Below are 27,852 nucleotides of genomic sequence, written 5' to 3'. Positions count from 1 at the left end.
TGTTGATGGATTGAACTTGGCCACAGACCAATAGGACAGGGGGGGGGGGGGGGGGTAAGTGTGGAAGATGAAAGCAAGGTGAGCAGGGGAAAAAAGGTAGAAATCAAGTTAAGGTTGAAATGTCCTATCAATTATTTTTCGCGTCTTTCATTCGGCTCTAACCGGTTTCCTCCCCACTGTACGGCGGGATCACGTCTCATCTTCCCGAGGAGGACAGTTTGCTGCGATGAGGTGAAGAGAAAAGGGTCCTGAGATCGAGTCGGGACGTATGCCGTAGAGACAATCTGTACAATCGGTGTGAAATATGTGCTCCACATCATCCCTGTGTGATTAACGGGATTCAAAAGTGGAATTTTCCGCCCAGCTGAACACTATCCAAACGTCCCACTTGGATGTTCATTTGGAAAAGTGAACGGTGCCCAGCCTGTGAAACCAGGATGCATCAGAGTGTAATTTGAAATCTGCTCATTAGAACAGAAAGAAAATGGGAAACCTTTGAAACGGTTAATGTGGTTGCTCTCTCTTCATTAACCCTGATCTTAGAGAGTCCACAACAAGGTTATGCTCTCACCTTCCCTTTGTTACCTCTTTTACCCTTTAAAGGACAGAAAACTGGTTAATATAGTGCCTTGCAAAAGTATTCACACCTCTTTTTAATTCTAAATGAATTTGCTTTTGGTATCAGTATATTATCAAATTTAAATGTGAAACTGAATTTCACATTTTGTCACATTACAGAAACACACTTTTATGTGTTTTCCATGTAAAAAAAAAAAAGTTTTTTTAAACAAGTTTATAAAGATTTGGAAAAATGTGCCTTTTTTTCTTTCTGCCCCCTTACTTTGTAAATCATGAATAAAAAAAAGGTGCAATCTTTTTACTAAAGAGAATGGCCCCATAGCATCTCTACCTGATCAGTAATCTACAACATTTACAACCTAAAGAGCCATTTGGCCCTGGGTTCAGAAAAATAAAACTTAAAGGCGCAAATTTTTGTCTCAGGGTAAAAGACAACATTATTGTTGATAAATATCTACACAACAAAATTATGTTTTTTTTTATTTTCAAAGATAAAACATTTTATTTTTTTCTCAGGTTTAAAAAACATTTCTACAAAAAGAAAACTGCAGTTGGTGAAGCACTAAATACTTTAAAGTCATCATTGGTAACTTTGGGATTCCATGCAGAAATTTAGAGTTATTAGACTTTAGAAAATGTTTTAAATAGGCTGAACCTGCAGGATTTATAATGCATGTATGTGAAAAAAAAAATTATTTTTAGCAAAAGTTATTAAGAGCCACTTTTGCAAGTTTGAAGCTGCTGCAGAGCCATTGGCTATAAACCCTCTGAACTAGAGCTTTCCATATTAACTTTGGAGGAGCTCCAAAGATCAACAGCTCATATGGGAGGATCCATTGACCTCACTGCACTTAACGCATCTGTCCCCAAATGGTAAAAATCATTTTAAAAAAGCCTCAAGGGCTACAATTTGTTTTTTAGTTTGCTACAAGGTATGCAAAAGAAATTGCTCTGATAACATGAAACCAAGGTTTTTGGTTTATATGCAACACTACGGCAGCTGAGGGGTGCAAACTGTGTGCAAGTTCATGAAGTCTTGCAAACATAAACATAAGACTAACACTAAAAAAAAAAATCACAAAACATGCAAAGGGAAAATGTTGCAAGTAGCAAAAACAGCAGCAAGTTAAGAAAACCTGCACCAAACTAGCACCAGACCACAAGGGGGAGACGATCATATACCCATATTAGGCCAGACCCTCAGCGAATTCATAAATGCTCAAAGGGATTAAGCATTAAAAAAAAATACTAACTTTCCTTTTCTTCCTCTGGACAGCATCCAGTTTGTTTTTGCAACTTATCGGCTCCATAGTTTTAGACATTGTAAAGTCTATGGTCTTTTAACATCTGTGCTGATGATTGTCTCCCCCTAATGGTCTGGAGTACTTCCTTAATACGGAGCTACTTTGTGGACTTTGTTAACTTGCAGGGATTTTTGTCACTTTCATAATTTTTCTTTTTAATCTGTTTGTGTGTTAGTCTAAGTTTGAGCTTTTTGGTCCCATTCCTGAGATTGTGATAGGATTAAAATATTTTTTTTTAAAGCCAATTTTCAATTTTTGTCCCATGTTGTTTTGTATTGTTTTCATGACCTTGAAAGCTTTCTTGTCCAGAGTTAATTGTTGCGAACTTCGCTGTTAATGTTAAGTAGAAAAGTTGTTACTACTATGCGCATGCATGGATCTGGCTCTGTATTCCCCTCTGTGTGGCAGCAAACCCATTTTAAGCGTTTTAAAGCTGCCTAAAGGGCCGGCGGGAGAAAGTCAGTGTCTTACCCTTGTTAAATATAATGCTTTTTGTTAAATTGCAATTAAACTGCAAATGCAGTAGTTTTACCTCCTAGCTTGCAAGTTTTATTCTTTGAATTCAGGCATTTTGCACCCCTCAGAAAATACCTACAGGGCAGTACTGGAGGAAGGCTGGCTAGAATTACATGGCATGGTTTGTAGATGTTTATACGTAAAAAATAAATAAATAAAAGAGAAGACCGTGTGTCATTCTCATTTGACCTTACAATTTGGTGCTACTGTGTAAGTATGTCACATAAAACCCTAAAACATTACAGTCTGTGGTTGTAGGTGGCAAAATGTGAAAAAGGAAAAATCAATACTTATAAAAACCTTTGCAAGGCGCTATAATTTTACACTATAAAAAATGTGCCAAACCAGTGATACATGAGCTGCATCAAAGCAGCAACACAGATGACGTGAGCCTGTAAGACAGAGGTGGAAAATTTTTGTCCTCGAGGGGATGTGTCCTGCCAGTTTTAGCTCCAACACCAGATTCACATCCTCCAATTATCTCTGCAATTATGTATAGTGTGTTCAAACAGGGAAACGCCTTTATGAAGGACAAGTGGTGGAGTTGCTAACTGCTGCTGTAAGAAATCTACAATTGTATCTCTGTTGTGGAGATTTTCCTGAAGCCTTGCTGACCCAACTAACTTCTGTCCATCCTCTTTTGACTATTGACCAAAAAAATGAGCTGGTATAGTTCACAGGTTGGACCAAAATCTGTACTTCAGCCTGATTTAAAGGTCTATTAAATAACTTTTTGGTTTTCATAGTTCTTATGAGTTCCTCCCACTCTTGGTTTGATGCCACTTTTCAGAAGACTTATGTTGGTAGAGCAAATGCTTAACTGTATGGCGAAGACAAAAAGCACTGCAAATACCAAAATAAGACTGACACACAAAACATTTGCAAAGGAAATAAGTCACACATTTGCAAGAAAATGATGCTGACACACAAAACACAAAAAGTTCATGCAAAGTAAAACTGCTGCAAGCAGAAAACAAAACAAAATAGTTATTGAAAATTGAACAGCTCCAGACCACTAAGAGGAGATGATCACCAACTAACAGCTTTAGTAAAGACATAGATAGGATTTCCAGAGAGTAGGGATGCATTAATATAATAATCCGTGCTGATATCCTGTTATTATCACTGATATTTTGTATCCTTTAGACACCAATAAAGTCTGCCCACTGTGCTGATGTTGCTTCTCTTCTTTATTTTAACACCCATAATCTTGCATCACAGCCACTGTCAAGTGACCGAAAAAACACACCATAACCAATCCTCTTCCGAAACAAAAACTATATGGAAATAAATATTAGTTGTTTATTCAAACCCAGGTTTACCATTCGGACCAATAAAGATGAACTTAAAAAATTATGAAATTCACCTACATAGATTTTAATGCTGTTATAATGAGCATCACTATAGCATCAGGGAGATTGAGATTCAAAGAAAAACTTGTTTTCCTTCTTCAATTATATTTTTACTGAGGATTTGGTCCCAAATGAATCGATGGGTGCCCCCCCTAGTGGTCTGGAGCACTTCTGTTGTTTTATTTACTTTGTATATTTATTTATTATATATATTTTTGAATAAGCTTTGTATGTTTGTGTGTTTGCATCATTTTTATTCACAGTGGGTTTTCTGTTTGCAGTGCATTTCCACCTTGCTGCTCCCTGTTTTCTATAAATGGCAGCAATTCTCCTTTTCTGAATATTTTTACCTTTGCAAGTGTTTTGTGGATTTGCACTTATTATATTTTGAGATTGCAGTAGGTTACTTTTTGTATTTGCTGCACATTCAAGTATTTGCATATATGTACCATAAAAATTTCCTCTGGGCAAAATCATTTTGCAGATTTTTTTCCTAACTCCTTACTCAGCCTACCTTACGGATTGGTGAGGCTTCTGTAGAATCAGGAGTTAAAGCGAGCTAGCTGACATTGGTGACATTTCCACAAAACCGGGAGAGCTTTGCGAATGAAGTCGGCCATTTGTGAAAACGTAACGGTACACATATTTTTCTCATTAGCCGGTGGAGCGAGCAAAAAGCTAAAGCGACAGTGAATATTGGAATTACATTCAACAGGTGGCCAGACAAAGGAGACCAAAGGGATGTCCGTGTTGCTCTGTTTCTGCTGGATATGTGAGTAGGCAACTGTTTGCTAATATGTCAGCCATAACAACTTGATAAGCTAGATGCCAACTGTTGTGAACATGTTTTGGATTCTTTCCGCCCCCTAGTGGTCAAAATAAAGAGAAACAAATGATTTTAAATGCTGGCCTGGCAGTGGAACCAATTAAACCCTGCTACTGCACTATAAAAAGCAAAAAAATTAAAAATAAAAATAAAGCCACCTACAGTCTAACAGAGGCACAGAAGCAACTCTCAATTTGTCTGCTACTTCTTCCAAAATCATAATGAATACTCTGAAGATGTTATAATTTCTTGTAATATTCAGGAAACAATCATTATAAAGGATTACATGAAACGTATTTTCTAAATTGGTGCAGAGGAATCCTTTAAGGCCTTATTATGTCTGCGAGTGGTTAAAAAACCTATTTGGTCAAAGGGATATAGATTTAATTATCGAAATGATCCTATGAGCTAGTGACAAACAGCCCCCCCGGTAGTGAGTAGTTTTGCAGCTATGTGATACAGTGCTGATTACACTGAGATGTTTGGTAAATGATCCCTCTGTGTTTGGCCTCCCTCAGACTCTGCTTGTCCTACACGGCTCTCTGTAGTTGACCCCAGGGTATTAGCTGTTATATTAGGAGCTTTCCAGTTGGAGACAAGCTTCATTGTCATTTGGATTCACATTTTTAAGGATTTTTGACCATAGATCACTGGATTTTCTGTTTCATTCTTTTCTTTAAAATCATGTGGTTTTTCATTACAAAAAGCCTTTCTACAGAAACCCGACAAAAAACAATAGTGACAAATTATAAAGTAGTTTCAATATTCTTTAATAATTTAGATGCGTTATTTCAGTTAATCCCAAAACAGTGGTCTGGATCTGGGCTTTCTAACTCCAGAGAGGCAGTTGTTTACAGCTCTAACAAATCTACAGAGGATAAAGACTTGACTCTAAATCCTAAGCATGTGTCTGCATGGTCGGAAAAGTAATTGACACTTCACAAATTAAATAACGATGATTATTTCTACAGATGTACCAGCAAATTGGAGAACTGTTCACCACTGGCACAGTTTCGTGCTGTGGAGGTGCCTCTTAGATTGATACTGAGCCACTCCACACTAAATTACATTCCCAGTCCAATCATTTTTTGCACTGACCTCTATGGGTTGAAAGGTTCAAGTCCACTGTACCACTGACCACCCCCAACGGTTTAGTTGGGGGTGGTCAGGTGTGCCCCATTGCACTCGTGAACATAACTGACTGTGATGTATTGTGGCACTGTTGTGCATTGTGAAGTCTAACACTTCACAGGGTGTGGCTGGAGCATGCAGCCACTGTCCAACCACCTCATCAGTGCTAGGGACGTCCAGCCCATATGTGTCATTTTCCTTATTTTATTTTAACGGTTTTGCATGCGTGTGCTTGCAGCACAGAGGCCGTGTTTTTCTAAGGTAGACGTAAGAGACGTCTTCCCGTGTCTGAAAAGTCCATCTTGCATCTCTCTGAAACATGGTTGCATGTTGATAATCTTTTCTTTTTTTGATAAACGGATTCTTCTATCAGAGGACTAGACTGTCTGATCCAGCTACAATTAAGCTGATTCTTAATTGTAGGTTTTAAGCTAACCTATGCCCAGGCATAGCACAGGTGATTAGCCCAGGAGTACAGAGCTGTGTGAGGAAAAGAATCAGAACTTCTTCATGGAGCGGCATAGGTTAGCTTAATTATGGTCCTGGAAGGAGAATGACAACCGAAAGTTGCTTCTGGGCCTCCGACTAACCAGCAATGCAAATGGTGACTGTTTTTTTTATCTGTTGCGATCTGACTGGTCTATGTTCAATGTGTGCATGGGAAATTGACTCCTGTAATTATGATTACTCAGAGAAAAGAAAACATTGCCAAGGCTGCAATAAGCCCCTTTACAGAACAGGACATGGTTAAAGAACCCTGGGCCTAAAGTTACAACAATTTGCAGCTCTGAGCATTTAAAACGTTAATAGAGATCCACAACCTGTCTCTGCTACTCGGTCCGTTTGGGGAATTAATGAAATTTCAGGTTGTAATGGGCAGAGGGAGCTTCCTAAGAGGAAAGAGCCAGAGCTATTTATGCACTCTATGTATTTAATTAAAATACATGCGTACAGAGATATTCTATTTGATTAGGATCCATAATGGAAAGTACTTAGGTAGCATTAGTCAGCACTGTGCTGTCTGTGCTGTGCCTTTAGTGGATCTGTAACTGTCACAGAAACGTACTTACATGCTGAGGGTATACAGCTGCATTGAACTGAATCAGCAGCATTGATAATGTTGGTGGTTGTTTTGCGTCTCATGGGTTTATACATCATTTATTTCTGAGTCTTCTAAAATTAATTAGCAAATATGTTACTATCTGCCCAGCACTACACAACCCACTTGGGTACACCTTTATAATAAGGCTCGCCCTATAGATGGCTGATAAACAGTTTATAGATGTATTTATTTATTCAACACTTTATAGCTGATATTTATCATGCATAAAATAAGGTGGAGCAAGAAATAAAAAAATCACCCGTTTCTTGCCAAATAGTGAGCCTAATCTGTTCAGCTTATACATTTCATCTTATGTTCAACTGACTAAATTACTGCCTATAAAATGAAAATTGGTTTCATCCGATTACTTGATAAGGTCCACTTAAAGAGAATTTCCTTTAGTGTTGAAATACTACAACTCCCAAAGAGGGCGCTCATTTTTAACCAGAGCCTTACTGGTATTTGCAAAAGAAGAAATGCCAGAATGGAGGCATCCTAGAGCAGAACCAGAAATGGATCCAGAATAGCTCTGCTTGCAGAACAAAGTGTTTCCCAGCATTGATTTAGAGGGTCTTGTCCAAGTGCTGTCTCTGCTCTCTTTTCCGGGGTTCCCTGATCTGCACCTGGACTGCCCATGCATACTACTCCCCAACGATGTAGTATGTTTGGTCATAGATCTCACCCAGCTAATCCAATCTCTGGCTTCAAAAAGTTCCAGCTTCATCATTCCAAACTCTATTTTTTTCTTTTAAATGTACTTTATCTAACCACAACCAAACACCAATGCATCATGACAAGGTGCCTGGGATCAAACTGACACCCATTTTTTTCTAAATCTTGTGTTATTTTCCTTTAATGTCATGATAAAATGCTCATAATGTGGCAAATTGGGAAAAAGTTCAATTCACTTCAATTCAGTTATATAGCGCCAATTCACAACACAATTCATCTCAAGGCACTTTACAAGTCAACCGTATCATGCAGTCAAATTGATTCAAAGTTTTCTATCTAAGGAAAACCAGCTGATTGCATTGACTCATTGATTTGAAGGCAATCCCTCACACTAAGCATGCTTGTAGCGACAGTGGAGAGGAAAAAATCCCTTTTAACAGGAAGAAACCTCCAGCATAACCAGGCTCAGTGTGAGCGGCTATCTGCTGAGGCCGACTGGGGTTCAAGTAGGCAAAAGCAGACATAGATACAAAAGGCAACTGTAAACCAGCTCTACAGGCGGCTTCGTCCAGCTCCCATGTGAGGGAAACAGGACTACTCTGAAAAACAGGCCAATCTCAAACATCTATAAACAAGGGTGTTGATGGGAGCAGCACAGCTGATATTTCTCTCCAGGATGGTGTCATAGCCAAACAGGAACAGACCAGATGAAGCTACTATGAGAAAAAGCAGAGAGAGCATAATGTTGGAGATTGAACTAAAAAAATCTGCAGAGTGACAGAATGAAGCAGAATAATGGAAAAGGGGGTCCCAATGTCCTCCAGCAGTCTAAGCATATAGCAGCATAACTATAGAGATAGCTGAGGATAACCTGAGCCACTCTTACTATATGCTTTATCAAAAAGGAAAGATTTAATCCTCTGTAAGGAACATAAGGAACAATCATATCTCTGATATCAGATGGAGTTTGGCAATTTAAGGCTTTATATGTGAGAAGGTGGATTTTAAATTATATTCCGGGTTTTCAAGGAATAATCTATGAATAGTTTTTCCACATATGGTGAAATACTCAATTATTTATTTTCTTTTTTTAGACATTGGAAATTAAATATCATGGAAACACAGTTCTTGTTCAAACAAATGTTTAACTGAAGTGTTCTGCCAAAGGGATAAGTAACTGTGGACGACAGTTGTCTAGCATCTCCAACCATCTGCTTTTGTTCATTTCTCTTCCTTGTCTGAAGTCCGAGATACAGGATAGTTTAAAAAATACAGTGCAATAAAACCCCCAAATATTAGGTTTAACAAAATATTTATATAGTGCACAAGACACAGCTGAACACAGGAGAGCCTCCTTAAAGTGACAGGATTTGATATCTCACAGATAGGAAGGAAGGAAAAGGAGGAAAGAAGGAAGAGCTTCGATGCATCTTCAACAAGACTGCAATGCTGTAGTCACGTCGACACCAAGAGTAAACCAGAAGTAAGAAAGCACAAGAGGAAGCATTAAATGAAAAAAGACAGGGATCTAAAGAAAGATCAAATGACAAAAGCTGAAAGCAGAGCAGATGATATAGAGGAAGAACAAGAAAGGATGTTTTTAAGAGAAATAAGACGCAGAGGAGGGAGTTACAGTTGGATTTCAGAAAAGGCTTGGTATGGAGAATCCTTGTCAGAGCTGAAATAACAGTATAAGGCATATAAACTTATTCAAATTATGCTGATTCTGTAAGCTTAAATTAAGAAACATTATGTTTTTTAATTTCCTCCTCAGTAGGAAAGATGCATCATTTATAAGAGCGTATTAGTTTATTCGTATAAAAGTGATGAAAACGTCCAAATCAGGTTCCCCATTATGTACCTTATGCAGGCATAACAAACTCATATAATCTATTATTTATCATCTATCACTTCCCACTTTAGCATTATCAGTCATAAATTCTTAATAAATGTTGTGTGCTCCCTGTTTCACATTGCAACACGTGTCAAGTCATTCATTAAAAATGGATGCAGAATTGACCAGCTTTTTAATGCGGAGGACAGAGTGGTGTATGCAATACCTAGTCGCTGTGAAGGCTTTAAGAAAGGAAGAGAGAGCCGTGCAATGCTGGATAAGAAATGAAGTCTTCGTTTGTTGGCTTTAAAAGCGAAATATATGCACAGTTTCTGGCACTCTGCACTGCAGCTTTTCACTCTTGTGGTTTTTAAAAGGACACATTCTCTTCACTTTTCCCTAAATGGGTCAGGATATCCACAAGACAGAAGTACCCTACATTAAAGAGGACACTCTAAAATAATCAGAGCTACAGGAAAGCTCTGCTGAAATTCAGGGCGTTATCCTATCAAATACACTATGACAGCACAGATTTCATTTCACTTTACCAGAAAAGGACCCTTTTCTGTTGCTGCCAAAAAAAGCAGAATTATAGCAAAGGAAAGGGAAATAATGTTTCTATTTTCAAGCAGGTATTAGAAATTGTAATCCATCATTCAGTGCTGCTGTGATTTAAATTAAAGCATTTCTGCCATCGACCAGTCATTGCTTTATTTGTGCAGCAACAGCTTATATTGAACCTTATTGATTACTTGCTATTTGACTGGCCGATTTTTTTTTTTCCCAGAAAGCCTGAGTTCAGCTTTCATTCAGCACAGGCTGCTACTCATTTTAGGATCCAATCAGGGATGTGTTTGTTTGTACATGGTGAATTCCCAATGAATCACATACATGCTCAATATTGCTGTAACTTTATGCATGTAATGACAGATTTACAAGTCCCTAGCATCTCCAGAAGTACATGATGGAGTGTCCTGTTGGACTGAAGGCTGATTGAAGTCAACCTTTAGGGATTACCTGGCAAAGACTAACACCAGAAGTCCAACCAAATCAATGAAGTGGGCTATAAAACAGGCCGTTTCAAGCATTAAGAACAAAGAATGTCGTAACAGTAGAACATGCTCTAAATGGGAAAAGACAGGAAACTCTGTGTTGTTTTTCTTTGCACTAATTGCTGGTGAAGATTCTCAGTTATCCAGGTCATAGTCATTCCAAAACAGTAAAAAAATAACTTTGTTTTCCAAGTTTTTAAACTTGGAAACCACGTCCAGTGGATTTGGAATAACTAATTCTGAAAAAAAAAATATTAACTTCATCACAGATTTCACAATTATTAATTAAAGTATAACTTATTTTAGCTTTGTTTAAAGCTAGACCTGTAGAATAAAGAAATTGCTTCACTAGAGCTAGTTTGAAAACATGACGAAGGCCAGATGCTAAGGACATAAAAAAACAACAAGAAAGGCTGGGAAACAAGTTTAAGGACATTTGTTTGTCTGAAAAGGGTTAGGGAGCCATTTTTAATGCTGTAATTGTTTTCCACCCTTAATTCCCTTAAACTCGGCCTGTTAACTACTACAGTGTTTTCAATTTAAAACATAAAATATAAAACATAATGTGGATCTGACGTTTGTAGCAGCAGTTGTTCCAAATGTGGGAATAGAAATAGATTTTAAAACTTGAACATAACAAGTTCTTACAGACTGATATAACAGGCTCCCAGTCCATTCCTACTTAGATGTATCCTATTGATAAATGGCTTGTATGCACTAAAGTAACAATGTGTTCCAACCCTGCCCCCCATTTTTCTTCATCACTACAAAAACTGTTTAGAAAAAGTCCACATTTCTTAAATTAAGTGTATTTACCCTTAACTTGAGAAGGTAAATAAGATGGTCTGCCGATGGAATTTATATTTTTACTCTTAAAATAAGACAATTAGATCATATGTACTCGAAATATATATATATATATATATATATATATATATATATATATATATATATATATATATATATATATATATATATATATATATATATATATATATATATATATATATATATATATATAAATAAATATTTTCTTATTTCAAAAGTAAATTGTCTTGTTCCATTGGCAAAGTGTCTCACTTACCCCCTCGATTCAAGAACAAATGCACTTATTTTATTATTTAGAAAAAAAGACTTATTTAGATTACGTTTTTTTCCAGTGAAGAAGCTACAGGAATTCATGTCAGTGAAACAGCTCACCATGAAGTCATGGTAATCGTCTTTACGGCTCTCTGGTAACCTGCCTTAAATAACATGTCTAACAAGCCATTGGGACTGTAATCAAATCTAAATATAATATGGAGTAAAAAAAAAAATCTTTGGAATTTTATCATGGCAGTAAAGAAATGCTGGATTGTCGTGCTAAAGCGGGACAGCCTTTCCCCTGCTTGATACAAACAAGACCCTGTCTGATTACAGTCCATAGAAACTGTAACCAGAGATGCCTGACGTTTTTTTCTATTTGTTTTATATGTACAAAAATATTCATTAACATTTGATTGCTGATGTCAGATAAGATTTTATTCCGCATCCTTAGACATCCCTCCTCATTTTTTCTTTCTCCTGAAATAGAAGGCTCATGCCAAGTCAGCCGAGTCAGCAACCAGTAAGACAGAGGTCTGATTTTGACTGATTCTGAAATAAATGTCTGAATTTTATTTGTTAAAATATTTTGTTTTATTCAAATAAACATGTTTTATGCTTTTAGAAGGTTTTCCTAAAAAAAGGCTTTAAAATTAACATATCTAAATTACTATCAATTCAGAGTGTAAAAGGGGAGACATTTTAAGGTTTAATTTAGCTCAATGAGGTCTATACATATAAAGCACCAAACAGCTGCCCTCTACAATGTTGTTCTGTGGTACAGGGAAAATAAAAAGTGAGAACAGCCTTTCTGCATTATCTAATGATCTGCTAACGTGAAACCTTTTTTGGGGGGGAGGATAATTTCAATTAAAATTAAATTAAATATTAAGGTTACTAAGAAATGTTCAGATAGGACAGGATTGTGAGTCCATCTCATCATGTGCTGGTGAAGATTCTTAGTCGTCCAGGTCATAGTCATTCCAAAAAAGGTCAAAAACAGTCCACTGGACTTGGTTTCCAAGTCTGAAGATGTTTTGTTTTCCATCCAGGAAGCTTTCTCCAGGATAAAGCTTCCAGTATTCACTTTTTTGGAACATCTCATCATGGTTACCCTGGTCAACCACATTTGGATTAACCAGTTTGCCCAGTAATGGAAGACGGGAAACTGGATGAAGTTCAGAAAGTAGAGGAGTTGCTCATATAACCCATTAGGTTACTGAAAAGAAAAAGAATAAAACATGTGAAACGCTTTCGATTTCTAATGTTCAAAGATGTAAACTATATTCTACCGACAGGGCATGTAATTCTGACATGAGTATTTACCATTAAGTTTCAATGAAGTTGACGCTAACTGTGATATGGCTCTTTGTTTTTAGTGTCATTCTGCAATCAGTGCTGGGCAACACTTAGGCACTGTTTAGCTGATAACCAAAGCAGTTTTTCCAGTGTTTATATTTACAAACAGAACCACAAAATGACTGGATTAATTAATGGTTCTGTTCTAGCATGCCACTGAAACATGGCGCCCTCTAGTTTATGACAGTAAAACTACAACACTAAAAGCAATTCCTTCAGTTTATCAGATGGAATAAACATTTCAATCAATCAAAAAAACAAAACAAACATTGATCAAAAATTGTGTATGTTGATTATTTGTTTATGTCCCTAGATGTGATGAAATGCTGTTATTTATTCACAATCAATGCTATATGTCAGCACAAGATAAAAAGTATACATTTGAGAAAATTTTGAATAAAGACAATAGAGTCTAATGACTCCATTTAAGCCTTTAACTTCACTGTATATAATGCTATAATGACCTTATACTTATACTACAATAACCATATTGTCAGATTTGGTGGAAGTTAGATGAGGAGCCAAATGCAGAGATGATTACTTGCAGATTTAATTTAGATGTAGTAACAGAAGCATGAATCCAGGAATAATAAACAGATAACCAAAAACTAGGAGACACCAGGGAGATTCATACATGAGGAGTGAAGTAATGAAGAGAATCCAGCAATGAGGAACTGCACAGGAGGTGTATATATGGGAGACAGAACAAAGAATGAGCTAATCAGCTGATAGAGAGCAGGTGTAGATAGAAGGATCTAGAAGGGAGCTAGGGGAAAGGAGCCTGGCACAAGGGGGCGACAGAGAGTGACTCAAAAAATACAACACTGCTCAAATATAACACAAAATGGAAAAGAAATGACCAGGAAAACACTGAATAACATAAATCAAAGTGTGACTGAAAACCCAAAAAGATACTTAAACAGAAGTCCACAAAGGGCAGAATCATGAAACTTATGTTATTTATTTATTTTTTCCCCAAGCTTTTTTTATTGTCATTATACGGTCACAAGTACAGAGCATTGAAATAAATAATAACATAATTGAACTTTATTGATCTCACATTGCAAATCTGCATTTAACCCATTCCCTTAGGGTGGGTTGCCATCGTGCTGTGCCCGGGGAGCAGTGTGGGGTTAAGATTCTTGTTCAGAGACCCAGAGTGCAGGCTGTGGGAGTGGGGCTTGAACTCAGAACCTCATGATTCCATGTGCAATGCCCTAACCACTAGGCCACTAAGTTAGGACCTCATCAGGGCTGAAAAGATCTAAAAGAGTAAAAATGATATTCCACACTACAATATTTGCCTCAATGTCATTACTCTAAATTCTGACAAGCAAAGAAATGATTTATGGAATATTTATAAAATGCCTTATTTTGATCAAATCAGCATAAAACGCTGGTCTGGTCTCAAATTGAAATGCTGATGTGATCCATTTAAAGCTTTCATTTTATCTTAGATGTTTTATATACATGCAGGCTGAATAGAAATGAAAGGGTAATTTTAGCTGGCAGAAAGACGAATGAGATGTAGAGAAACAGGCTCGGTGTGCAGCTGTGCAGCCATGCATGCTTAGGCTGTGCAGAGGCCAGAAAAGCTGTGTGTGCAATATGTTTAATCATAGAACCCACCATGTTTTTCTTTTCTTTTCAGGATAAAGGGCTGTAAACAAAAAAGAATAACTCCTAAAGAAAACACTTTTACTGACTTGGTATAAATAGATTTAGCTGTTTTCAATATGCCTTCAGCTTTAATTGCCTCATGGGCTACCTGTTGAGCCTCTCAATTATGTTTCCCTATTTCCTTCTTTTGTTCCTGTAAAGCAGCTGGAGACCAGTTTCCTTTAGAGATGCAAAGAGAGTCTCAGGAAATAATTGCATCTCTACTGCTGTTGATTCTGTTTTAGCATGATGGAAAACTTTTAAATTTGTCACTAAAATCTTCAAATAAACAGCAAGCTAATATCTTAGAATGATTCTAATTGAAGCTCCACAGCTGAGGGATCACAGGTTTGGTCTGTGTTAAAGTAATTGTTACGCCCACTCTCTGTGTCTGCTTTACTGCCTGATTCATGGGCAAAGCCTGAAACTATTAAAAGTGTTTAAGAGATGAGGGAATCAGGGATGGGAGAAAAGAAATGTCTGTGCTCTGATAATTAAGCTGCCTAATTTTGAGGCCTGCTAAGGTCTTTATTCATTACACGGTGCCATCAGTAATCAGTGGAGCTTATTATTGGGAGCGTATGGGTGGGAGAAACAGAGTTTCCATGATAACTCTATTCTTATGCGCCCTTTCACAGACATGTCTTTATCCACATTTAGACTTTTGTGTTTCATTACTGAAATAAAGTATTTGCTGTTGAAAATATGTGTTTTCTGATGCAGCTGTCATTTCATCTCGGTAACTCGGCTCTTCTTTGAAGGCCGCCTTTGTGATCAAAGGCGAAGGCAGAGTTTAGTAGAGCTAGGGTTTAAAATGATGCTCATGGTAACCCGGCTGCAGGGATCCTCTGCTGATTGACACAGATCTATTTAAAAAAAGATACATTTTCAGACAATGTTTATAAGAATTTAGTAAAAGAAGAGAAACAACTATGGTGGACCTGAAGTGCAAACCAAGAAAAAAAAAAAACAATCTGAAAAAAATTCTTATTTTATTAAGCAAGTTAATATTTCACCAATTAACTGCATTTAAAAAATATACATTTTATGTAGCAATTTAACATTTCACTGACCGTTTAACTGCCTTGTCAACCTTATTACTGTATTTCACTGAGTAAACGGTTAATTAAATACATTAACAATTTGCAAAAAAATCTTTTGAGGCTATTTTCAATTTCACAAAAGTTATATTATATAATACTTAAATTACAATTTTTCTTTACAATTGATAAAACAACGATCATAGACCAAAACAAATTTCATAAAATTTACATTTCATTAAACAAATATATTGAGGAAAATTCGACATTGAGGATATAGTGATAGATTGATATAGTGGGTTCTATTCCTGGCCCGGGATCTTTCTGCATGGAGTTTGCATGTTCTCCCTGAGCATGCGTGGGTTCTCTCCGTGTATTCCAGCTTCCTCCACAGTCCAAAAACATGACTGTTAGGTTAATTGGCTTCTCTAAAGTCCTCTTAGGTGTGAGAGTGTGTGTGAATGGTTGTTTGTCTCTGTGTTGCCTTGCGACAGACTGGTGACCTGTACAGACCTGTCCAGGATGGACCCTGCCTCTTTGCTCATTGACTGAGATAGGCACTGGCCCACCATGACCCTGATAGAATAAGTCGGAGAAGATGGATTATATGTATTATTAAATATTCCATAAGAAAATACCTTTCACAAATGAAATGAACATATTTTAAATGTTTTACAGCGTCCTGAGTCATAACCTCTGCTGTTTGTGACCCAACAAATCGGGGAACATTTGTGGATTCATGATTATTTAGCTGAACCTAAAGTTTTCTCAGAATAAATAAATGCAGTGGTGGAAGTGTGAGAGATCCAGCCAAGTTAGTGCAGCTGCACTTAATCTTTAGCTCCAGTCCTTGGGGCTTCTGGTCAAGTAGCCAGGTGTTTGCTACAGTAGGTGAAATTTAAACTTTTTTTGTGACATGTAAGAGTTTTTCATGTCTTCTTAATTTGTTTTCTAAAACTGTCTCAAACTTCCCTAACAAACCCCCTAGACTTCTAAGTCAGTGAATAAATTAGAAGCACAAACACCACCTGAATGCACCACCCACAACACAGTGGTAGCAGTGTCATGCTGTGGGGAAGGGGGAAGCTACAGTAAACCTGTAAGCAGGGACGAGATCAACTTCAGTTAGGGTCTGGACTTCCTCTAACAGGCAAGAGGAATGTTTCAGAAAATGCTCTCATGCAGCATTTTACGGTCTGTCTCTGCCCCCCAAAAAAAACTCACCTTTGTGTGCTTTACAGTGGGAAAATATCTTATGTGATGTGTGTTTGATGATGCATCTGCTCTGCTGCCGTAGGGGGGCTCTGTTCTCCCATAAGGCCTTCAGCAGCAGCTGTTGTATGAATGAAGTTTTCTGTGTGTGTGTGGGAAGGCCTCTGGGACAGACGGGCCTGCGTGTCCAGTCAACACACCAGCCGGAGAGCAGCAGGCAGAAAAGTGAAACACAAATCACACAAGTCATTCGGCAGACTTGTTTTTAAGGGCGTCTCTTCCTCCGAAGTCTAGAGAGACATTTACTCTGGCGTGCCCACGAGCTGCCTTGTGTTATATTAAATTTTTATGAAAATGCCAACTGTCAGAAGCTCTGGATGTAAAAGGATGTTTCTCATCCATCCTCTTCCATCTATTGGACAGCAGCAGGATTTAGGAGCTCTCTAAAATGATAACCATTAGTCTCAACCTGGAGGAAATCCTCTGGGAAGAAAGGGGGGGATCATTTGTTAAAGGATCCATTTGTTGTAACACCCGGCTCTTTCCCATGTTGTCTTTAACAATTTCAATCGGCAAGTGAGTTTATTTTATATCCTCCCTCTTGGGTATAAGACACTTAGATTAGTAAACCCCCCCTTTTTTTATAATTCATGAAGCTTATTGAATATTCTGCAGGTTCAGGCCTCTGGGCTTTACTGTCCTGATCTGCTCCAGCTAACAGTATCGGCTTGTTATTCTGCGGGACTTAAAACACTGATGTTTGCAGATAAACTCAGTGCACTGCATTCTGCTAATGCAGCAATCCCCCCCCCCCATGCTGATTATCCTGTTATCCAGCAGTGTACACTCACACACACACGCACACACAAACACACACATTTGTAATCACATAAAGACCTGAATTCGTGCAACCTTTTGGGATTCTTGTTTTTTTTTTTTATGACAAACATTTGCTTCCGTTCTGACTCAATGACCAATACTGCAGTGATGATAATCTACCGAAAGTAGATCTGCAAAGAAACCACTGAGGCGAACAAAGCTGCAGTGAGAAAACTGCAGCCAGAGCCGCTGCTGCGGCGGCAAACATCACATTTTATCTGCCTCCCACCAGAACATCACAAAATCCCTACTTATAAAGTCATTTATGCTGCAGCAGCTAATAAATGAGAACCTGCACGCCAACATAGTTCAATTTGTCACGTTATGACCATAAACCTCAACATAGTTCAGCGTTAACAGCATACATATTGTAGAACACAATAATTGAAAGGAGAAAAAAATGAAAATATAAATCTAACATAAATGAAAAAAAAAACAGTCAGATTTTGTTAATAATCTCCATAAACAGTCTTAACCTGTTTAAAGGAGGATAATTAACAGCTTTTATTCCCAAAAGCTGGTTAAACAAGGCGATGGCTGAATCATGCTGAGGAGATGCCGTTCCTCACTAAGGACACAGAAGATGGTTGACGTTTTCTCTCTACTTAAAAGCAAAGTGCTGCTGTGTTTTTGTCCTTTGAATAAAATTTCAATAGGTCTGTGGTTGTAAACCTGTTAATCATGGAATAGTTAAAAAAGTTAAGAGATCAAAAGTATCTTGGCAGGGTACTGGATGTAGCTTATGCAGAAGTCTTTTTAATCTGGGAGCTGTGATCTGTGTTTCTAAGAAAAACAGGATTGTTTTCTAATCATAGTCAAACACAATCCACAAAAAGACACATAGAAAAACATATAGAAATTCTCAATAACTGATGCTAAATATTAACCCCTAATTGCTAAATGATTAAATAAAAAAACAATTGTTGCAATAGCAGCAAAGTCACTCCCAATAAAACGGAAAGCCTCCCGTCCACTAGAGGAAGTAGAAAAAAAAAACAAACCAACAAACTGTGGTTAAATTCAAGTTTTAACAACTGTGTCAGTGTCGCTACCCGATCCGTCCAGGAAGCACAATCTATCCTGCGCATGCGCAACAGATATACATCCGGTTGTCCATAAATAGTGTGTAATGCTCTAGCGTATTTATGGTACTAGAATTACTTATTTCTATCCTTAACTCAAAAATGTTTTATGACTTTTCTGAGTAAATTTTGTTTGACGTCATCATCGGACATGCTCAGATCAGTCTGGCTAAATATGCTTAAACCATGTTTATCTGCATTTTAGTTCTTCCTTTCTTTAGATTACACACTATACATGCACCGGCCACTTTATTAGGTACACCTGTCCAACTGCTCGTTAACACTTAATTTCTAAGCAGCCAATCACATGGCGGCGACTCAGTGCATTTAGGCATGTAGACATGGTCAAGACAATCTCCTGCAGTTCAAACCGAGCATCAGTATGGGGAAGAAAGGTGATTTGAGTGACTTTGAACGTGGCATGATTGTTGGTGCCAGAAGGGCTGGTCTGAGTATTTCAGAAACTGCTGATCTACTGGGATTTTCACGCACAACCATCTCTAGGGTTTACAGAGAATGTACCGAAAAAGAAAAAACATCCAGTGAGCAGCAGTTCTGTGGGCGTAAATGCCTTGTTGATGCCAGAGGTCAGAGAAGAATGGCCAGACTGGTTCGAGCTGATAGAAGGGCAACAGTGACTCAAATAACCACCCGTTACAACCAAGGTGGGCAGAAGAGCATCTCTGAACGCACAGTACATCGAACTTTGAGGCAGATGGGCTACAGCAGCAGAAGACCACACCGGGTGCCACTCCTTTCAGCTAAGAACAGGAAACTGAGGCTACAATTTGCACAAGCTCATCGAAATTGGACAATAGAAGATTGGAAACACGTTGCCTGGTCTGATGAGTCTTGATTTCTGCTGCGACATTCGGATGGTAGGGTCAGAATTTGGCGTCTACAACATGAAAGCATGGATCCATCCTGCCTTGTATCAACGGTTCAGGCTGGTGGTGGTGGTGTCATGGTGTGGGGAATATTTTCTTGGCACTCTTTGGGCCCCTTGGTACCAATTGAGCATCGTTGCAACGCCACAGCCTACCTGAGTATTGTTGCTGACCATGTCCATCCCTTTATGACCACAATGTACCCAACTTCTGTTGGCTACTTTCAGCAGGATAATGCGCCATGTCATAAAGCTGGAATCATCTCAGACTGGTTTCTTGAACATGACAATGAGTTCACTGTACTCAAATGGCCTCCACAGTCACCAGATCTCAATCCAATAGAGCATCTTTGGGATGTGGTGGAACGGGAGATTCGCATCATGGATGTGCAGCCGACAAATCTGCGGCAACTGTGTGATGCCATCATGTCAATATGGACCAAACTCCCTGAGGAATGCTTCCAGCACCTTGTTGAATCTAAGCCACGAAGAATTGAGGCAGTTCTGAAGGCAAAAGGGGGTCCAACCCGTTACTAGCATGGGGTACCTAATAAAGTGGCCGGTGAGTGTATACTGTATATGGATACACATGCGCAAATGAGCTGATTGAATGGATCGTGCTTCAGAGACGGATCATAGTACTGCAGAATAACAGCATAGTTATGCATATTCATATATTCATATACACTATATTGCCAAAAGTATTTGCTCACCTGCCTTGACTCACATATGAGCTTAAGTGACATCCCGTTCCTAATCCATAGGGTTCAATATGACGTCGGTCCACCCTTTGCAGCTAGAACAGCTTCAACTCTTCTCCACAAGGTTTAGGAGTGTGTTTATGGGAATTTTTGACCATTCTTCCAGAAGCGCATTTGTGAGGTCGCACACTGATGTTGGACGAGAAGGCCTGGCTCTCAGTCTCCGCTCTAATTCATCCCAAAGGTGTTCTATCGGGTTGAGGTCAGGACTCTGTGCAGGCCAGTCAAGTTCATCCACACCAGACTCTGTCATCCATGTCTTTATGGACCTTGCTTTGTGCACTGGTGCACAGTCATGTTGGAAGAGGAAGGGGCCAGCTCCAAACTGTTCCCACAAAGTTGGGAGCATGGAATTGTCCAAAATGTCTTGGTATGCTGAAGCATTCAGAGTTCCTTTCACTGGAACTAAGGGGCCAAGCCCAGCTCCTGAAAAACAACCCCACACCATAATCCCCCCTCCACCAAACTTTACACTTGGCACAATGCAGTCAGACAAGTACCGTTCTCCTGGCAACCGCCAAACCCAGACCCGTCCATCAGATTGCCAGATGGAGAAGCGCGATTCGTCACTCCAGAGAACGCGTCTCCACTGCTCTAGAGTCCAGTGGCGGCGTGCTTTACACCACCGCATCCGACGCTTTGCATTGCACTTGGTGATGTATGGCTTGGATGCAGCTGCTCGACCATGGAAACCCATTCCATGAAGCTCTCTGCGCACTGTTCTTGAGCTAATCTGAAGGCCACATGAAGTTTGGAGGTCTGTAGTGATTGACTCTGCAGAAAGTTGGCGACCTCTTCGCACTATGCGCGTCAGCATCCGCTGACCCCGCTCCGTCAGTTTACGTGGCCTACCACTTCGTGGCTGAGTTGCTGTCGTTCCCAAACACTTCCATTTTCTTATAATACAGCTGACAGTTGACTGTGGAATATTTAGGAGCGAGGAAATTTCACGACTGGATTTGTTGCACAGGTGGCATCCTATCACAGTTCCACGCTGGAATTCACTGAGCTCCTGAGAGCGACCCATTCTTTCACAAATGTTTGTAAAAACAGTCTGCATGCCTAGGTGCTTGAATTTATACACCTGTGGCCATGGAAGTGATTGGAACACCTGATTCCAATAATTTGGATGGGTGAGCAAATACTTTTGGCAATATAGTGTATATATATATATATATTGCAGAGCTACTATCCTGCACCTTTTTGGTGTGCCCCATTTGTAACACACCTGAATCTAATGAGCGGTTCGTTATCATGCCTGCTCAGCCAAACGAGGGGATTCAGCCTTTAGATTCAGGTGTGTTAGGGAAGTGATACATCTAAAAGTTACAGGATGTTAGCTCTTGAGGCCTGGACTTGAGCACCCCTGCACCCCTGCTCTAGTGTCAGCTCTTTGGTCCTGGCCATGTTAGAAGTTGGATTCTTACTGATTCTATGGTGTGGACAGGTGTCTTTATGCAGCTAACAACCTCAATCAGGTACATCTAATTTAGGATAATAAATGGAGTTGAGGTGGACATTTTGAAGGCAGACAAACAGGTCTTTGAGGGTCAGAATTTTAGCTGATAGACAGGTGTTCAAGTACTTATTTTCAGCTGTATCACCCAAATAAATAGTTAAAACATCATATCATTGTTATTTCTGGATTTCGTTTTTAGATTATGTCTCTCACAGTGGACATAGACCTACGATGACAATTTCAGACCCCTCCATGGTTTCTAAGTGGGAGAACTTGCAAAACAGCAGGATATTCAAGTACCTTTGTTTCTTCACTGTAAATTATAAAGATTATTGTTAGAATCCACAATCACTGCAGCAGATATGAATGGTCTGTAGTTCCTTTAACTAGTTTAAAAGGCAAAATTCTTAGTTTAACCTAAAGTATAAAATGGCCCCACAGTATAATAATTATAGAGTGAAGGTATTGTAAAAGGAAGAAGCTACAAATGGATGCACACAGAGAAGACTCATGAGAGTTCAGGCCACCACTAATTAAACCTTGGATATAAGCCTTGGTGTAAAGCGTGCATTAAGCTGCAGGAGAAGAATGTTTAATGAGCAGGCCACTGGTTTGCATAGAACATCTTGCATATTTCCAGATGACTGCTGAGTGGTTATATGCTAAATTATGCTGCAGAGATTTTATACAATGTCGGAACAAACCATCTGTTGCAATCACCTCCCGTAAAAAGCTCAGAGAGAAACAGCAATGAAATAACATAGCTTCCACATATAAAAATAATACATTTTTCTCTTTGAGGTTGTCGCTATAAGGAGGTTTAGAATGGAGGCTACCTATGTTTCAGTTTGATCATCCAGTATGTTCAATATTTATCAACAGCTAATGAAAGAGGAGATTTTGAACAGAAACTTAACCATAGCTTTCCAGACTGAAACAGAACTGTAGTTTCTCTTATATTCATCATACAGTATGAGCTAATGCCTCAATTAATTATTTAAACAAAGCAAACAAAAGATTCTAACATCAGTTTGCATTAAATGACTGATTAATGCATAAGAGGGGGACGAGGCTTTTATAATCAATTCAAGTCTGTGTAGTCTGGAAATGCTTTATTAGACTTCGCAGAATATATATCTATGAAAGAAACACTTGATTTTTTGATTATTTATGCAATGTCTCCTTATCTAACAGTTATTTAGAGTTTTTTTAATCTGAACACTTTTTCCTTGTTGTTAGAAATCAAATTGAGAGGAATAAAAGAAGAAAATGAAGGTATCAGAACATCCATCCTTCCATTTTCCATCACGCTTATCCCAAGTGGGGTCACAAGGGCTGCTGGTGCCTATCTCCAGCTGTCTACGGGTGAGAGGCGGGGTACACCGTAGACAGGTCACCAGTCCATCGCAGGGCAACACAGAGACAAACAGAACAAACAATCATTCACACACACACACACAAAAGGAGATTCTAGAGAAGCCAATTAACCCAACAGTCATGTTTTTGGACTGTGGGAGGAAGCCGGAGTACCTGGAGAGAAGGTATCAGAACAGATCCATGATAATTTAATAGTTAAGATTTTTAAAACAAATAAAAAAATTAAATTAGAACAAAGAAACACTAATAATTTGTTTAAAAGAAGATGTTATACAGACTTATAGGATCATTAGTTTCAAGTCAAACCTGCAACTGTCAAACCTCCACATCTGACTCAGGTAGAGTGAACACAGTTTTATATCTCTGTGTGGATTACTGCATTCCCTTGCGTTATCAAACACAGAGTCAGTGTGGCGTATGCACTTGCAGATGCTTTGAGTACAGGCTGCTGGATGTGCATCATTGCACACATGGGTGAGTCTTTGTCTTTGTCTCTGCATCCTGCTGTCTCTGTTCACATAAAAATAAAAGAACGCTCACACAGATATTCACAGATGGAGCAGCAGCAGTCCTAATGCAGCCCTCTGCTCTATTTTCGGTCTGTTTTATGTCAACACATGCTCCTCTTTGCTCTTATCTTCACCTGCCTCTCACTTTGCTTTAACAAGCTGTCACCCCAGTCACTGTTCAGACGTTCGTTATCTCCCTCCACAAAGAAGCCTGTATTCAGACAGCTTCTTTCCCCTTTTTTTCCCCAGTCTCTGCAGTGATTTTCCCTTAACTTTGCACTTTCAGAGTTGCAGAATTTGTCTTTCATTCAGAAAGACATTGCACCAGCTTGGATGTTAATAAAACGCATCACTGAAGTTTCACATGATCTTTCCTTAGAATACCCGATCCCTGGTGAACACCTTTCTCCGAGGGTTTTCTAAACCATTTTCCTTGTCCCTGTTGTTCTCAAAAGCAGAAGTTTTAAAAGTGATTAGCTCCTCCCTGCAGGAGGGCCAGTTGAAACATCCTTTTCAAGTGTCGGGGAGCCCCCATGATGCGCAGGCATTCCTAACTCATTAAAAAGAGCTGACTATGCAGCCCTAAAGCCCCAGTCCTCCTCCGCAGTGCCCAAGCTGGAGCCACTCCAGAATATAACAGTGCAGCACATCAGTCTCTCAGAGGCCTTAAGAAGCAGCTGCACCACTCTGTAGCTCTGCCAATCTCTGGACGCAGCTTTCTACTGCTGCAGCAGTGCTCTAATAATGCTCCAGGGGAGGTCCTGACAGTTTCAGTAGATCTTCTATTATTGGTTCAGCCTTTGCTTAAGCAAAGGACAATGATAGCTTGATGAAGCAACTTTGTTAATAAATGGAAAGACTTTGAAGAGATTATTTACCATGTGGTGGAGAATACAAGGGTCCACAAGTGTTAAACTGGAGCACATTTACCTCTCAGATTATTTCTCTTCAGCTTGTTAAATTCGAAATCAGATGATAATGAAACGTATCATCAATTCTGCTTCATTCAAGTCATTTCAGCCAAGGGAGACTGGGCAGAACACCATAAGTGATGCCAGGACACCTTAAAGACAATCAGATTTATTCAAATCATTCCAGTTAAGTTCAGCTGTTTTAAAGGAAATGATATGCAAAAATAGTTCAGATACTTTCCATTAATCTAAGTCAATTAAATATAGTTCAGCTGAATTCAGCTTAATCCATTTCAGTGACTTTTACTCAGTTTAATTACAGTTTCTATAGAACCAGCTGTCTGGAGATAGGCACCAGAACCCCTTGTGACCCCACTTGGGATAAGCCTATTGTTTAGTTTAATTTATTTTGTGGATCTCAAAACCCCATACTGGTTGATGGAAGACCCCAACTCTGCGAGTCAATGCTTTAAATGAATTGGACTTTTCAGCATCAGGACATTTCCCCCTTACATCGGTGTATCTGCTCCTCATTAACCAATGTCCTCTTTTCATCTCATCCCTCTCCCCTACCTGCCTGTTCCCTCTTCTTTTGTGTCTCTGCAGGATCCTGCTGACAGTGGTGGTGATCTTTCGTATCTTAATAGTTGGGATAGTTGGCGAGAAGGTGTATGAAGACGAACAGATCATGTTCATCTGTAACACTATGCAGCCCGGCTGTAACCAGGCGTGTTACGACAAGGCGTTCCCCATCTCGCACATCCGCTATTGGGTGTTCCAGATCATCCTGGTGTGCACGCCCAGCCTTTGCTTCATCACCTATTCTGTCCACCAGTCTGCCAAAGCACGTGATCGAAGCTATTCTTTGCTCCATTCCCACATGGACCACCATGGGCACGGCCACCACGGCCGCCACCACGACCATCATGTTCGCAAACTTCATTCCCGCAACATCAATGGCATCCTGGTGCACCCTGAAAGCAAGGATGACCATGATATGGATGTCAAGGAGATCCCAAACGGACCCCGGGGGGCTATCCCAACACACAAAAGTGCAAAAGTACGGCGGCAGGAGGGCATCTCCCGTTTCTACGTCATCCAGGTGGTGTTCCGGAACGCGCTGGAAATTGGCTTCTTGGCCGGCCAGTACTTCCTGTACGGCTTTAACGTCCCAGGGATGTTCGAGTGTGACCGTTACCCATGTGTGAAGGAGGTGGAGTGCTACGTGTCTCGTCCGACAGAAAAAACTGTATTCTTGGTCTTTATGTTTGCCGTAAGCGGCATATGCGTTCTGCTCAACCTGGCCGAGCTCAACCACCTGGGATGGAGGAAGATAAAGTCAGCCATGCAGGGCGTGCAGGCCCGGAGGAAGTCTATCTGTGAAGTACGAAAGAAGGATGTCTCACACCTGTCCCAGGCCCCAAACCTGGGCAGGACGCAGTCCAGCGAGTCAGCATATGTCTGACAGAGGCTTCCCCGCCCGGGAGCTCGAGGACCTTTAACACTTTGGGCCAGAGCGTTTCCCTGGCCTGGCCACTGAATCCTCACCATCACCATTAAGAGCACAGACTCTGTGTAGTCACAACAAAAAAAAAGTCACCAAGCTGAGTTTTGTGGACACTTGAAGAGAAAAGAATCACTTTCTTTATAACGAGAGACCAAAAACGTCTTCTCCATCTCTCTCGGTGACACCAGGTGCTTACAGAGAACCGAGTACTGAAACATTTACAAATAACACTAAGAGGTTCAAAAAAATCAATTGTTCTTTAATAGTTGCCTTTGCTGTGGATCAGAGAAAAGATGATATCATTTTCCATATATGTGTGCATATGCAATAGCTTCAGCGAGAGCATGCATGCATATGCATGAGTGGGTGTGTTAGGGAAACTGAATGCTAAATTATTCTGAATTACGAAAGTAAGATAGAATAGTCACTTGATGGATGAATAAGCACTTTAAAAAAAAAAAAAAACAACATAATCTATTAGCACTAGAACGATCAGCATAAACTGGAACACACCATTTATTGTTGTTGCTGCAGGTTTTTTTTTGTTATTTTGTTTTATAAAGTCGCTCTTCTTTTTCTTGTGCTTTGTTGGATTAGCTGCCGAGCAAAGGACAGAGCGAAGTTGATTTTTATTTCCAACACTGTGTCGGTGTACTTTGCTGCTCCTGGTTCCTCCCAGAGCGGCAAAGAAATTCGTGCCAGTATCTTCACTTTAGCTTGTAAGATGCTCTTTATGTTAGGAGAGCAGGATGGAAATACATGCAAAACTTTCACAGTGAAACAGGGGGGAAAAAAAGAAATAACTTTGTCACAAGTATTTTAACGTGTAACCTCAAACCTTTTTCACAAGCACATTTGGTGCCATATTTCAGAGCTACTGTACATAGATGAACTCTAGTTAAATACACTTAGCCTTTTACCCTATCATGTATGGATAGGCTCTATGTGGGAAGGCAGCAGCAGTTTGGGTGCTTCTGATAATTAACCATAGATTGCCTGCTTTAATAATATTTAGCATTGATGTGCTTTTTGTTATGCCTTCACTCTCCCTCATATGGAGACTCTATGTCCCAAGAAGTGATTTCTTTTCCCCCTCCTTGGACTTTGAAAAAGGCATGTTACAGACGCATTAATAGAATGGAATAGAATATGAAATGTAACTTAAAAAGACACAGTTTTATTTATTCGCATCCTGCTCCAATGAAATGTAATAATCAGCATGCATGAAGATGAAAAATATAAAGTGATTGAAAGAAATCCTGTTTTATGGGAAAGCATAAAATCAGACAGGCGCCTCAACTGCAGCAATAATAGACATCAATATGTGAAAAGAAATATGTGAATAAATGATTATGCAGTGATTTTTTGGGGGGTTGTTCTGTGTTTTATAGTGACTAACGGTGCTGCATGATGGGTTGGGGGAAAAAGGTCAGAGCGGGAAGTCAATTACATGAACTGGAAAAATAAAACCACACACATCAGCACAATGAACCCTGAGCATGAAAAGCAAGAATTTATTGCACCGATAAATCCCACCCTGTGGTATTAAATTATAAATAAATGTACTGTAGATCTATCATGCATTTAGGCAGAAGTAACCTACATTTATACTGTATATACAGTCCCTTGCAAAAGCAAACACGCTCCATAAACTTTTACACATTCCACCCCATCACGGCCAGAAATATAATCTATTTCAGTGTGATTTCATTTAATAAACTAATTTAAAACTGGTGTTTAAATGCAAGTGGAGGAAAAAA

General features: G+C 39.3%; 1 protein-coding gene across 2 annotated transcripts in view; it reads left to right on the top strand.

The window, feature by feature from the left end:
• LOC119791003 (gap junction delta-2 protein-like) overlaps positions 1 to 27,454 on the top strand; it is a 28,892-nt gene extending 1,438 nt beyond the window's left edge. The window contains exons 2-3 of one of the 2 annotated variants that reach the window (XM_038296800.1): positions 4,467 to 4,523; positions 25,192 to 27,454. In XM_038296800.1, the coding sequence (XP_038152728.1) occupies positions 4,467 to 4,523; positions 25,192 to 26,050 (916 nt within the window). In that variant the 3' untranslated portion in view covers positions 26,051 to 27,454. The remainder of the gene's footprint in view (positions 1 to 4,466; positions 4,524 to 25,191) is intronic. The other variant, XM_038296808.1, reaches the window with a different exon arrangement.
• The last annotated feature ends 398 nt before the right edge of the window (positions 27,455 to 27,852 follow it).

This window comes from Cyprinodon tularosa, unplaced genomic scaffold, assembly GCF_016077235.1.
Source record: "Cyprinodon tularosa strain WSP-4 unplaced genomic scaffold, ASM1607723v1 ctg110, whole genome shotgun sequence".
NCBI classification, from domain to species: domain Eukaryota; kingdom Metazoa; phylum Chordata; class Actinopteri; order Cyprinodontiformes; family Cyprinodontidae; genus Cyprinodon; species Cyprinodon tularosa.
This window is presented reverse-complemented; position numbering and strand designations above follow the sequence as displayed.